This window comes from Phocoena sinus, chromosome X, assembly GCF_008692025.1.
Source record: "Phocoena sinus isolate mPhoSin1 chromosome X, mPhoSin1.pri, whole genome shotgun sequence".
NCBI lineage: Eukaryota > Metazoa > Chordata > Mammalia > Artiodactyla > Phocoenidae > Phocoena > Phocoena sinus.
The window spans coordinates 90,104,339-90,119,894 of record NC_045784.1 but is presented as its reverse complement, the minus strand read 5'-3'; the positions used below and the strand labels follow the sequence as shown (position 1 = coordinate 90,119,894).

At 35.3% G+C, this 15,556-nt stretch overlaps 1 protein-coding gene across 1 annotated transcript in view; it reads right to left on the bottom strand.

Annotated features, from left to right (window-relative positions):
• Positions 1-15,556, bottom strand: part of IL1RAPL2 (interleukin 1 receptor accessory protein like 2) — a 1,092,642-nt gene that overhangs the window by 26,929 nt on the left and 1,050,157 nt on the right. Inside the window, exon 6 of the mRNA XM_032620989.1 lies at positions 13,059-13,188. Coding sequence (XP_032476880.1) covers positions 13,059-13,188 — 130 coding nt within the window. The remainder of the gene's footprint in view (positions 1-13,058; positions 13,189-15,556) is intronic.

Genomic DNA, 15,556 nt, shown 5'->3' with positions numbered 1-15,556 from the left:
ATTTTTGCAACACGGCATGAAGGGAAAAATGTCTGTAGAAATGTAGTTTATGTCAGAGGCTAGAGTTTTGACAACAGGGGGTAAGATGGTAAAGAAATGGGCTTTGAAAATGACTGCCTTGTGAGAATTAAACTAAGGGTGTTTAGTGGCCTTTTATCTCCAAATATCGGTGAGAAGCCTGTTCTCTACTTTCTCCTGCCTTCTGTCCAATGCAGGTATATACCCCTAATCCTCCAATGACCTACCATGGCCCTGCTTTCTCCCGACATTGCTCGCCATTTGTCTTTCTCCTTCCCTCCACACCCTCCCATGCCCCTAGGAGGAACTGCCCTATGTGACATTTTCTCATAGTGCTGCCTTTTGCTTTCTCAAGTGAAGTTGCAAAGGTTCTTGAATAGCCAGTAACAGTTGTTCTTCACAGAGGAGCTGAGTTGCCAGGAACCTTTCCTGAGGAGCATGCCTCTTGTTTCTCTGGAGAGTTATATTCTTGCCAATGGCCAGCTGCCTCCTGGGTGAGGTGAAAGTAGGTACACTGCCTACTATTACTTTCTAACTCCTGGTTTTGACCAAAGAAAGAGAAAATTGTGAGTCTAAATAGTGGAAAGCCTGCTGTTAAGTTCTGGGGTGAGGTTGTTAAATACTTGAATTTGCAAGATGGAACATTTGGGGCATTTAAAGTAATTCTCATCTCCTTTTTGACACCTGGTTAGGAAGGCAGAGAAGAACATTCAGATTTACTGGCATTTAGCATAAAGTTGGAAAAGACAACTGTACTCAGAGAAAACTGGGTTATAAATATGGACCTCCCACTTACAAGCTCAAGCTGTATTCTTACAAAGTAATTAACTCAGTGGCATCTTAATATAACTCATCTTTAAGTTGGGAAAAATACCTGCCATACTTAACTTTGTTGTGGGGGTAAAATGGGTAAAATGATTTCAAGATTAAATGGCATATGCAAATGCAAATGAATGTTATTAAACACCAACATTTCATTATCCAAAGGTAAACTGTTTATACATTTTGGCTCCTCGAAACATATTTGTATTTATACTTATTGATATTTCAATTTGGTTTGGATTAATCTCTTCTGGCTCCCCTTTAAGAGAAGGAAAGACTTAAAGTTGGGTTGGTGAGAGGGAGTTCTTAGAATCTGAGAATCTCCCATACTGAAGTCCTAAAACCAGATTATATCCCAAATAGAGATGCTTTTAAAATTAACCCTATTTCTGTTACCTTCCAATAATATACATATCAGAGAGTTGACAATACTGGCATTGGTAACTTGAGTAAGTCTCTTTAGTATAAGAATTTTCTTAACCATATTTCACTGGTAGTCTATTCATTTTTTTCTTCCTGGCTAAACTTGCAGTTTTCCTCTCTTTCTCCTCTCCCAACACATACCTAAACAAGGAAAACTGGGAATTTACTGTCCTAATGGTTTATATTGAATTTTACTCTATTTTCCCCCTGCTATGTGTATATCACACTATACTCAATTCTTTTAGTTCTGTGTGACCTGCTATGGGATAACCCCCTTTAGGCCAGAAGCTGCTTAAGCACCACAAATTAAGTTTGATTTAAAGCTTCACATGTAGGGCAGCCACAGCCTTTGCCAGGCATAAGGCAGAAAGCTGATCCTGTCCCTCCAGACAAAGCCTTTCCCTCTTCATTTCTAATGCAGCTTCCAAAAACAGCTCTTCACAGGCTGCAGAAAGAATCTAGAGAGAGGATTTGAAAAATGATCCTTCATCTATTAATATATATGAGGTGTCTTAATTATCAGCTCTTGAAAATCTAGAGGAGACCTGCTTTTTTGTAATTAAAGAGAAAATTGGTGTTTATGTCTATAAATCATTCTGCAGAGCAGTCACAATTTCCTAGCAAATATTGATATGTAACAATCTATCAATTATTCTTTGTCATTCCCCTGAGTGCCTAGCTCTGGGATAGGTATTTGGTGTAAGAGCAGTATAAGCACTAAACGACCAGGTGCCTGCTCCCAGTAAGCATTAAAATTTAAACAAGGAGACAAAATCTACACAGCTGAAAAAATTATAGGCGGAATGAAGTAAAACAGGATGGTACAGTCATTCTTACAATGGAATTTCAAAAAAGGGAGAGATTATTATTTACTAAATTAGCTGGAGAAGGCTTGAGAAGACTCTGCCTAAACAAAAGGAAGAAGGAAGTGTTTTCTAGGAGGGAAGATAGGAACAGGTTTTTGCAAAATGAAAGAGAGACACTGAAGGGACTGGTTTTGGAATGGAGGATACAAATAAGGGGGTCTTGGGATATACTTCAAATAACTTCAGAAGTATCTCATTCCAAGGATTAATATTGAAGGCAAGTTATAGGCAACAGTGAACACGGGCAAAATAAAAAATACTAAATTCAGGTGACAGAAATCACTAGTTTCAAAAGTTTTATTGTTAAGACCTATTATTAAAAAGTAATACTAGAAAATGTTTAGAAGTTGTCACTCTCATCCTTACAAGAGAAAAAGCAAACAAAATAAAAGTCAACAACTTTTCGTAGATCCATCAGAGAATTGAGGTCACACGGCAAACTCCTGCCCCCTAAATTTGAGATAGCTAGACAGATACTGAGAATCACAGTGTACTGGGAGCAGAAACCCAGGAGCAGGAATCAGTATGAATAAAAACACTTAAAATGTAATTGATGAGTCTCTGTAGGCCCAATATGGACTAGATTGAGAGTTTAAAAAAAAAAAACTCCATGTGATCTAATCTTAGGGGTACCCTGTACTTTCATGAGTTTTGCTTCCAAGAACCTGTCCAGAGTTTCAGGGTGAAGATCAGAGAATCCTTTATGCTTTTGGCACAGGAAGGGGAAAAGCAACTATCTTGAAATGAACCCAGAGCACTCAGGCACAAAGGCACGCCCTCAAGTGAAACTCTTTAACAGAACCTAAGTTACTTGGGTTTTACCGAAACTGGGGGAAGAGAAATATCCAACTCCAGCCTCCTCAAGCCTTCCTATCTCATCTAAGAAAAGGAGGAAAGCTGAGGAATACTTGTAAAGGTCACAGCCTGAAGGTACAGGTTCATTGAAAGACTAAGACTTTACCATAGGATTATAGAATACTTACCACCACACCAATCAAGCTCCTGTATGATTACAAAGGTTTTCAGCTGAAAAACCTGCAAAGCTCAGACCCTATTTAAGAAGCAGTCTCTATGAAAACTGAAAGAAACAGTGGAGACATAAACAAGTACATTATAGGAAATTTTAGCCTCTTACACCTATGACTATAGAAAACAGTAAATACAGCCTAACTCCTAGCCACATAAACATAAAATCTCACAATAAAGACCTATTTACTTCAGTTCCTTTTATCTGATACATCACATCTGGCTTTCAATCAAAAAATGATAAGGCATGTTAAAAAGAAAGTCTGAAAAGACAATGCAAGTATCAGAACCATATTCAAGTATGGCAGAGAATTATCAGAATGGGAATATAAAATAACCATTATTAATATGTTAAAGGCTCAAATGGAAAAAGTGAACAACATAAATCAATAGCTTGGTAGCATGACCAGAGAGATGGAAATTCTAAGAAAGGCTCAGAAGGAAATGCTAGAAATAAAAACACTGTAATAGAAATAAAGAGTGTCTTTCATGGGCCATTAACAGACTGGACGTGGCCAAAGAATCAGTGATCCTGAAGACAATCAACAGAAATTTCCTAAATTGAAACACAAAGAGAAAAGAGCATGAAAAAAAAGGGACAAAATATTGAACACCTGAGGTATAACTACAAAAGGCATAACATACATGTAATCTAAATACCAAAAGAGAAAGGAACAATAGAAATATTTGAAGTAATAATAACTGAGAATTTTCCAAAGATACCAGACCACAGATGCAGAAGTTCAGAGAATACCAAGCAGAGTGAAAATTAGAAAAGTTACACCTTGATGCATCATATTCTAACTGTATAAAGTGAAAAAATGAGAGAAAATCTTAAAAGAATTCAGAGGAAAAAGCTTAGCTATAGAGGAATAAGAATAAGAAATACATCAGACTTCTCTTTAGAAACTATGTAAGCAAGACGAGAGTGGAGTGAAATATTGAAAGTGTTGAAAGAAAATTACTACCAACCTAGAATACTGTATCCATTTATCCTTCAAATGTGAAGGAAAAATAAAGACTTTTTCAGACAAATAAAAACTGAGGGAATTTGTTGTCAGTATACCTGTCTTGCAAGAAATGTTAAAAGAACCTCTTAGGAGAAAATGAAAATGATATAGGTCAGAAATTTGGATCTACATAATGAAAGGAAGAGTGTTAGAGAAGGAATAAATAAAGAAAAAATATTTTATTTTTCCTATTCATAATTGATCTAGCTGGTAACAGTTTGTTTAAAATAATGATAGCAATAAAAGCAGTTATAAGACGTTCTGAGGATCTAATATACAGCATGGTGACTATAGTTAGTAACATGTATTGTATACGTGAACATTGCTGAGATTAGATCTTAAGCATTCTCACCACATTAATAAAAGAGTTAACTATGTTAACTATGTGAGCTTAACTAATATAATGGTATATGTCAATTATACCTCAATAAAATAAAATGAGAGTGAAACTGTAACCTGCAGAATGGGAGAAAATATTTGCAAACCAGAAATCTGATAACGGGTTAATATCCATTGGCAAGAATGTGGAGAAAAGGGAACACTGTATACTAATCGTGGGAATGCAATTTGGTGCAGCCATTGTGGAAAAGAGCACAGAGATTCCTCCAAAAACTAAAAATGGAACTACCATATGATCAAGCAATCCCGCTTCTGGGTATATATCAAAGGAAATGAAATCAAGATCTCAAAAAGATATTTGTACTCTCACGCTCAATTTAGCATTATTCATAATAGGCAAGATGTGGAAACAACTTGTGTCCATCAGTAGATGAATGGAAAAAGAATATATGGTTTATGTGTACAATGAAATATTATTCAGTCACAAAAAAGAAAAGAAAATCTTGCAATTTATGACAACATAGGGGAACCTGGAGAATATTAAGTCAAATAAGTCAGACAGAGAATGAAAAATACTGAAAAATACTGTATAATATTACTTATATATGAACTCTAGACAAGCCAAACTAATAGTGACAGAATGGTGGTTACCAGGAGCTGGAGGGTGGAAGAAATAGGGAGATGCTGGTTGGTAGATGAAATGGGGAATTGCTGGTCAAAGAGTACAAACTTTCAGTTGTAAGATAATAAGTTCTGGAAACCTAATGTACAGCATGGTGACTATAGTTAACAATACTGTACTGTATCCTTGAAATTTGAGAGGAGAGTAAATCTCAAGTGTTTTCACCATACACACACAAAAATGATAACTGTGTGGTGATGGATATGTTAATTAGTTGATTGTGGTAATCATTTCACAATGTATACATATACCAAAACATCACATTGTATACATTAAATATATACAATTTTTATTTGTTAATCATACTTCAATAAAGATGGAATTTTTAAAAAATCAAAAATGAAATAGAGCAAAGAGATTGGATTCCCCCCAAAATAAAAAATAAATAAAATAAAATAAAATAAAATGAAAGCTTGTAATTCTTGGAACATATGGTAGTTCTATTTTTAGTTTTTTGAGGAACTTCCATACTGTTTTCTATAGTGGCTGTACCAATTTACAATCCCACCAACAGTGTACTAAGGTACCCTTTCCTCCACATCCTCTCCAACATTTGTTATTTGTGTTCTTTTTGATGAGAACCATTCTGACAGGTGTGAGGTGATCTCTCATTTTGGTTTTGATTTGCATTTCCCTGATGATTAGCGACGTTTAGCATCTTTTCATGTGCCTGTTGGCCTTCTGCATTTCCTCTTTGGAAAAATGTTTATTCAGGTCTTCTGCTCATTTTTAATTGGGTTCTTTGTTTTTTTGATGTTGAGTTGTATGTGCTGTTCCAGTTTCCATTAACTGTAAATAGTCCCTTAAACCAAATTGAATCCTCCTTTGATGACTAGGTATCTTGCAAGTCTCTGGGTCTTTATTCTGAGTATGAGTAATCATTATCTAGGAATAATGATTGAGAACATCAATAATAGGAGACAGTTTTTAAAAACACTCTTAAGGAAACAAAATCTTTATTTTAGTGTCATTTGCTTTTTTAAAAAATTCCTGTTAAAGCCTTATTAGTCAAAGACCAGGATCAAGCCCATAGGCTGACACAATCAGATTTGTTGACTGAATACACTGTGGAAGGAACGCTCCAGAGGAACTGTGGATTGTTTCTTGATTGAAGAGAAGAAAAAAGCATCTTTTGTAACATTTGGGTTCCCACTAAAGATTCTGAGGATGGTGTAAAGAAGCAGAAATGAGTTCTGGATTGATTGCAGCTTCTGAGGCAGTTGGTGGTATGGGGGGAGGATTGACTAGGTATTGTGTACTGTCATGAGGTGGAGGTGGTTTACTAATTGGGTATTCCCAGTAATATGAAAATAGCAAAGCAGGTCTGGGCATCACTGGTAAGAAAGCAGTAGTCACTCCAAAGAGGTGGGGGTCATTATGGCATTATACAACTGCTGCATGACCTTGGAAGAAATAGTATTTTCTGTTAACTTTGCAGCTGGTTTTATCTGTCTGTCCTCCCAGCCTGATTAATAGCTGGGCTGCTTATTCTCAGTCCCAACTGATTTTTTACTCTTTCAGTCCCGGGCAGGTTTTGACTCTTTATATCCTAAATGTGGGCTACAACAGATCATTCTGAGAATTGATGATTCTTGCTAGCTGTGTTCTGATAAAGTCAATGTAGCTCCACTGGAACTATGAATCAACTGCCCGAGGACAGCTCTTCCTCAGTCACTAAACCTCAGATTTTTTAATCTGTAAAATAAACTGATATGATTTTTCTCAGATGGTTATCATAAAAATCCAATGTAATTTAGGATGTCAAAATGTTTTTGCAATGTACTGTGTAGCATAGAAACATGGAGGAATTATTATTATTTACTAACTATAGTTGCTTGTCTCGAGCAGCTTACAATAGAAAACACCATATTTGAGACTAGGCATCTATAATCTGCTCAGTAAATGAAGAGATATAACAAATATGTCTTAGGTAGCCTTTAAATATTTTATGCATACGTCAAGGCTAAGACCCACTGTGGAAGTGGAACTGTGGATAGTAGAGTCACCACTCCTCTAAAAATCATCCTTCAGACAAATGGTCATTAAGGCTGCCCTTAGGTAAAACTATGCTGCTTATGAAGTTTACTTTTCCATTGAACCCTCCTTATGACTTGCAATATCTACACTTACATATATATATGATGAGTTTTGAAAATTATTTAAGTCAAGGCAAAGTGATCAATCAATATTCCTCCTTCCAGTGGGATGACCTGAGAGTGGGAGAAAAAAAGAGATTATGTGTGTATTAGGGGATTGTTTTGTTATGTTTTTAGTTCAATTTTGGGGCAGCCAGAGCAGGTTGGGTGTTTCAAGGCACTGAAAAAGCATGGTGGGAAGCTGCCAAAACAGAGCTCATCATTTTGCCTTGGGCTTCCTGGGGGAAAATTAATATTCCCAGCTCTATATTATTTGTTTAAATTGGTGAGATACTAATAGGTTATTTTGGATCTTTAACACAGACTTACTCTATTTTAAGAATAAAATCTTTTCATACCTGTATCACATTCCCTTCTTTGTCAAGAGCATTTCACTTACTCAAGAAAGGTATGTTAAGGTAAAGGGATGGAAACAGAAGGCTGGAAAGTGGTAGAAGCAGGAGTGAAAAAAACAAAACTTACAAGCGAACAAAGCCCATATTCAACTTGTAGCCTTTTAGGAATTGAAAGTAATTAAATTATTTGCATTTTAAGAAGCTTGTCTGAAAAGCCTTAAGATAAATTGAATATGTTTTTCAGGTCAAGAATTATACAAGATTTGGTAAACTTGCTTTATGGTATTGGCTGGGGGAAAAACATTAGCTATTGATAGGGAGATTTGTAAAGTGAGATTTATAATCGAAAATTACTCTCCATTGGGGCAAAGCAATTGCACTGAAATTCATGCAGTCTCCATCAACTATCAGATGCAATTCACAACTCTGCAGGGAAGCTTAAGGACTATTATTTCTTGTTTAATAGGATTAGTTCAGTTTCTCTGGCATTTTTTATTAACACTGTGGAATATGTACCTCACTGTAATTTTTTAAAAAAAATTCTCAAGTCTCTGATAAGATTAATTAAAAGGAAGGTCTGTAAAGGTGTGGAACTGGGTTGGTCTTGCTAGAATGCTCATACCCAAAGACTACTCCTGTTCATGAACTCTCTTACCCCACTTTGCAAGCCGTTCCCATTAAGTTTAAACAGAGGGACAGAAATTAGGAAGTCCTCTCCTAATGATAGTTTCCACTGGGTCTCCTCCAAATAATAATTTGACTTCTCTGAATAGACATGGTAGAGCTTGTAGAGAGCAGCTTGTTGCAAGGACTTTAAAATGGTAGATAAAAATAACCAGATTTGCACAACTGTAGCTTATGCTACTGCATATGCAAAATTCCCTTAACATCCCCACAGATGACATCTTTTGGAGTCAGTGGAAATGCTGCAATGCAGTTGTATGGGATAGGCTGGCAGTTGTGATTGGATGCTACATTTGGGTTCAAATTTCCTTAGGGCTCAGTCTCTTAGAAACATCATGGACTTTGGTAGGGCTATGCCAAATTTCTGCCTAATACCCTTTGGGAGAGCTATGCATTCAGAAGGAAATTTTGTTTCCAGAAATGATTTTGAGAGGAATCCTCTACTTCACATCTTCAGCATTCTGCTGTCAGAACTGTTCCCTTTGGAGAATATATGTGGGCTATGAAAGAATGCAGATCTTTTCTTGATTGAACTAATGATATGATTAGCAATTTTGTTTTCGATGAAACTACCAGATTTGTTCCAATCCACCATACTGTGTAAAAATCTTGTTTCAAGGACATTGCTTTTGGAAGCTAGAAAACAGAATCTAGTAATTAACTCGTGTGTTAGCATAAATGGCCATAGCCTGAATGAATTCCCACACCCACACAAGCTCCCAAATAGATCATAGATCATACAATTAATATTACAAAATGGCCAACTATATGTTTCTCTTGGCCAGGAATTCCTGCCTCTTTGCACTTCTCTGAAAGTGTCTCTAGTTAGCTAGTAAGGTTTTGTGAAATTTTCAAAGCAAATTCTATGTTACTTTCCTCCCCTGCAAAAATATAGGTGTGCACCCTTTGTTACTGGAAGGGTTGCAGATGGTAGAGAAAGAGGATCTAACAGAATCCAGTAAACAATGATGTTCTGCAAATCCTGAAAGTTTGACTTCCTATAGCGCTTTAATATCTGGGTGACTCATTTGGCACCTAATACAGTGGCTGGGACTGGATTAAACTGTTTCACATATGTGTGCTTTGTCTCCCACCACTCTAATCATTTGCTGCTGGAGCAGCAGCATGGCCTAACTTTTCTTTTGTAAAATGGTATAACCACTTTGGAGTATAGTTTGGAAGATTCTTAAAAAGTCAGATAATCCTGGAGAAATAAAAAAGACAGTAAGTAAAAACTAAGGCCATTTGAATGAAGTATTGACTTTAGTTAATAATAACGTATCAATTTTGGTTCTTTAATTGTAACAAATGTACCATAGTAACTTAAGATGTTAATAAGAAAAACTGCCTCTTTTGCCATGTGAGGACACGTGAGGGTACAGTAAGAAAATGGCGATCTATCAACCAGGAAGTGAGCTCACATCAGCCATTGAGTCTGCTGGTGCCTTGATTTTGGACTTCCCAATCTCTAGAACTGTGAGAAATAAATATTTGTTGTTTAACCCACCCAGTCTATGAAATTTATAGCAGCTGAACAGAATAAGACACTATCTTTACAATTTTTACGTAAATCTAAAATTATTCTAAAAAGTAAAGTTTTTTTAAAAAAAGCTTTAAAAGGAACTAAAACAGTTAAATGTACACTTACTATCTAATTCATCCATTCCATGTCTAGACATTTATCCAGGAATAAAGGAAATATATATGCATGCAAAGATGCATACATGTATGTTCATAGCAGCTTTATCTGTAATAGCCCTCAAACTGAAAACAACCCAAATGTCAATCAACAAGTGAATGGATAACCAAATTGTTTATATCCATATAATGGAATAATACTGAGCAATAAAAAAAAGAATGAACTACTGATACTTGTAACAAGACAGATGAATCTCAAAATAATTGTGTTTAGTGAAATAATCCGGACAATAAAAGAGCACATACTGCATGATTCCATTTATATAAAACTCTATAAAATGCAAACTGATTTATAGTGACAGAAAGATAAGTGTTGTTTTGAAAGAAGGGCAGGAGGGGGCATTAGCAAGGAGCACCAGGAAACTTGTGGGTAATTTATATGTTCATTATCTTCATTATGATGATGGCTTCATAGGTGGATACATATATCAATCAGCCCTTACAGATTATACACTCTAAATTGTGTGTTTATTGTATGTCAATTATGTGCCAATAAACCTGTTTATTTTTTTAAAAATCCAATTAGTCGTGTATAGGAAAAGGGAAATAATTATCTTAGGCTCATATAACTACTACCTTTGATCATTAAACATAGCTCTGAGCTTTTTGGTAGTGGAAATTTTGCTTCTTTGTACCACTGTACCTACCACTGGCTGTTTGGGGACCAGTTTCTTTCTCTGAAAAATGACGAGTGACCCTTAAAGTCTTTTACAGGCAGATATATTGAGAATAATTCTAAACATGTATCTTCTGAAATAAGTTAATATAAATTCATTTGCATTAATTTCATAAACCTTAACTTGAAATTGGCTAATAAAGTGATACCTATTAGGAACCTTAAAGATTAAATGGGAATTAATAGTTAAGAACTATTTGTAAGTAGTATACTGATTATTTTTTTCTGAGTATCTTTTTATGTCAGGCAATCAATTAGAAGTATTTTTTTAAAAATAGCTTTATTGAGATATCATTTACATACCATACAATTCATCCATTTAAAATGCACAATTCACTGTTTTTTAGTATATTCACAGGTATGTGCAACCATCAGCACAGTCAATTTTGTAACATTTTCATCACCTCCAAAAGAAGCCTTAGACTCAAAGGGCATAGAGATTCCTCTTGGGATGATGAAAAATTTCTAGAACTAGATAGTGGTGGTGGTTGCACAACATTGTGAATGTATTAAATGTTACTGAATTGTACACTTTAAAATAATGCATTTTAGATTACAATATTGTATCCAGCACACCAAAACCCACTCCATAAAACTTACCCATATACTTTAGGTACTTACCCTTATCGCTCCATTCTCCCAGCTCTAAGCAAACACTAATATATTTTTGTCTCTATAGATTGGCCTATTCTAGGCATTTCATATAAATGAAATCATATAATATGTGGTCTTTTGTCACTGACTTCTTTCACAGAATGTTTTCAAGCTTCATCCATGTTGTAGTGTGTATCACTATCTCATTTATTCCTTTATATGGCTAAACACTATTCCACTGTATGAATACATCACATTTTATTTATCCATGCATCAGTTAATGGTCATTTAGGCTGTTTCCACCTATTGTCTATTATGAATAATGCTACTGTGAACATTTATATACAAGTTTTTGTGTGGATATATGTTTTGATTTCTCTTGGTTATATACCTAGGAAGGGAATTACTGATAACTCTTTGTTTAACCATTTGAGGAATTGCAGAAAGTGGCTGCACCATTTTACACTCCCACCAGAAGTGTATGAGGGTTCCAATTTCTCTGCATCCTCATCAGCACTTGTTGTAATCTGACATTTTGATTATAGCCATCCTAGTGAGTATGAAGTATTGGCCAAAAAGTTTGTTGGGGTTTTCCATACCATCTTACAGAAAATCCCGAATGAACTTTTTGGCCGACCCAATATTATCACATGGTTTTGATTTATCTTTCCCTGATGACTAATGGTGTCAGGTACATTTTCATGTACTTTTCTTCCTAGAAATATGCTCGTATAGAGAATATTTTGCATAAACTCTCAGGGGGTTCATAGACCCTCAAAGTTATGTACCCCTAGAGGGGAGTTATTACATGGACACATGAAGAAAAACTGTCATGGTAGTTATTATAAATTATACCTAATCATAGTAAATAATATAATGTGTACATTTTTCTTTTAAACTGCTCTATATTTAATAAGAAAAATAAAAGAACACATTTTAACATTAGTTGCACTGAAATACTGGTTTGATTTCCATTTCATGATTCTTAATAGCGGTGGAGGGGGAGGGGTCCCAATTCCTATTGGAGTGAGAAAAGTACATTATATATCACCATTTCTGAAATCAAAGGGTAACCCCATAGACTGAGGTAGAAAAAATTACCTATCTCTTATTTGTACAATGTGGTCATATACATAGGATTAGAAAACCAATAGAATAGATATCTATATATCAGGGAGGTATCTGTGTAACAGGAGAGTGAAAAGAGGTCTAGGGAGGTACTAACCTGAAAGTCACTTTCAGGATAAGCAGTGGGTACTGGGAAAAAGAAACACTATTCAACGAGAGTCAACAGTTATTTTGGCGAGTAGTGGCTTACTACTGCCACCACAGCTTTATACTTATGACATATGAAAGTTGTCTGTTCCCAGGGAGTAAATGAGCATTTGCCCTGTGGTCTGAAGAGTCACCTACAAAGTTTGGATCTTTGCTGGGACTAGAGAAACAGTGGCCTAAGCTTTGAAACCTTAAAGGAATTTGCTTAGGCAGCTTTGAGGGAATCATTATACCCCATGGTATATTCTTAGAACCTGAGAAAACTTCCTTATATTGGAAGCTTATACATTAGCATTTCTTAAGACAGTCAGCCTCATTCTCTCCACCAGATCAGCCTTTAGGAAATGGAATGATTTGGAGTTGCAATCAAAATCCCAGGCAGAAGCTCTTCTAGGATGTTCCATTGCTTAACTGCAAACACAGCAAAGAAAAGTAAGCAATTCACGTTCTGTACCTTATTTCACCTTCTCTAATGTGACCTGCCAGTTCCTCAATAAACTTCTCCCCTTTCATCCAGTAGATCATTGGTCCGGACTCTCCACTGAATCCAAAGAATGCTTTGCAAGGGATGTTCAGAGGCTTACCTGAGAATGACAGAGAAAAAAATGAGCAAATGGCTCTGGTTATCATTGGAAGACAGAAAAGGACCATTTAACATCCAAAGTGACCCATTTACAACTCTTCTTCCAATCACCTTATCACTGCAAATGAGAACATTTTAAAATAGTTACAAGGGCCTCTGGGAAATTTTAAAATTCAATATATTATCAAAAATGAGAAAGTAAAGAAAGTTACTAAGTTTTTAGAACTGCTTATTTTTACTGCCTCCCTCCTAGGAACTAATATGAAAGAATCATATGGAAGGAACCTTCTTTTATTTTCCTTTTTTGAGAATATTAATAACTGCTTACTTGGACTTACCTTTGAAGTTAACATTAATCAAAGTATAAGTTAATTTTTGATTTGTGAGAAAATATATAATAGACTATCCATTATTACTAAGATTGCATAGAGAAATTTTGTTAATTCTGATTATTGTATATTCTGAGAAAAATTGGATAATTAAAATCAGATAAGAATTTTATAATAAGAATATCTATAGAAAGTACATGCAGTGAAAACTCAGTCTAACCATATCTTCGATATTCCTTGTGTCACCTACAGAACTTAAATAATTCTAGGCAATACTGCAGTTTCTTACTATGCATCTTGGTGATTATAGCTAAAAACTTTGTTTTAATTATGAATTTATCATCAAATATATAAGTAATTATTTTTTTGCTGGCGTTGATTTTATTTTCTTCTTACAAAGTACATCAGTAAGGGAAGAATGGTATAGAGAGTACAATCTTGACATTTCTGACAAAGGAATCCCCTAATTCATAAATCATAATATAACATATCATTTTCTCTATAACATGTAATTTTTGCCCTGGTTGGAGCACTAGATAAAGCAATTTCAAAAATATTTTTTTCCTTGTATAGTACATGGTGAAATTGTTCCCATTATAACTCTGAGCTGTGTAAAATTTCTCCTTTCTATTCTTAAATTGATCCAAAACTTCCATGTTCTAAGAACCATTACTTTTTGGGAACCTTTCTATTTAATCACCATAACTAGCAGATGGCTTGCTTTGAGGACCATTTTCACCAAGAAACAATTTTAATTGGAGTTAGGGTCTACATTGAGACAGTGGAAATTAAGAAAACCTCATAGACATATGGATGCTGGGTGATAGGCTGGGCTTAACCACAATAAGTGTTACCAAATATTGGTCTTTTTATAGTGTAAATTTCTCTCTCAGCAAGATGACTTGTCATGGACCTTTGGGATCATTCAATTACTCTCAAAAGCTTTGATATCAACAGTCTTTCATATATGTCATGCTAATCTGAAACAAGGTTATTCATTGTTTCTTTGAACATGTGTTTTGTGATATAAGCTTGTCTAAAAAATGGAAGACAGCCTTGTATAGCTAAGAGATGTGGGTCCTTGTTTTGGATCTATCATTAAAAAGTAGACTCTCTGGCCCTGGGTACATTACCTAACCTTTTACAAACTGATTTCTCATATATGTAATAAGGATGGTAATAATACTTTGGATGCTCAGATAAGACAATATCTACAAAAGTGCTTGGTGAACGTGCAAGTCCCATCCAAATTTAGCATGGTTGTGTTTTCCTTCCAAGGCTTGGTCTTTCAAAAAGTCAAGTTTGAGGCATAATTCTATATATGTAATGAGATAGATAACTGTTCATTTTGATCCTGCCAATCTCATGTCCTTCTTTTACTTATGAGTGCCTATGGGGTAATATCCTTTTCTTATCAATGCTCTATAAATATTTCCCAGATTCTAGAGTAGATGTGATTCATCCAAGCAGGCCCTGTGTTCTCTAAACCCGAACACAGGGTCTTTTTATGCCTTACTGCTCTTCATTCCCATGAAACTAAAGGTATTACAGAATGTCAACCTAGATGGCAAAAGATCCAGAGACTGTGATAAACATTATTATAAGGATCCCAGTTGCTAAAACTACCAGTATATACATTTATACAAATAAATTCTGGTTGTCATTCCTTTGGGCTATGTTGAAAGAATATGTCAAATAAAATACCTTTTAGTGATTCCTAGCATGTGGGTACTCAGGCCTGGTTTGATTTTAATGGAAAAAGACGATTATAGCGATGTGCAAAAAGGTGCCTCCTTGAGGTGGTCTATCAAAAATGACAGCATCTGCCCTTTCCTTGGCACTACACAATGGGTACTGACTATTGCAGTGATTTCTCCTGGGAATGTTTTTACTCTCCTATCAGACAGGTTTTGCTAAATAAATGTAAGAGACATATTTCAGCAGTCTAGTTTCTACAAATGCTGAACAAATATCTTGAAGCCTTTGTCAACGGCTAAAACAGGAAGATGGTCCAATCATCATACACAGTACTCTGAGGAG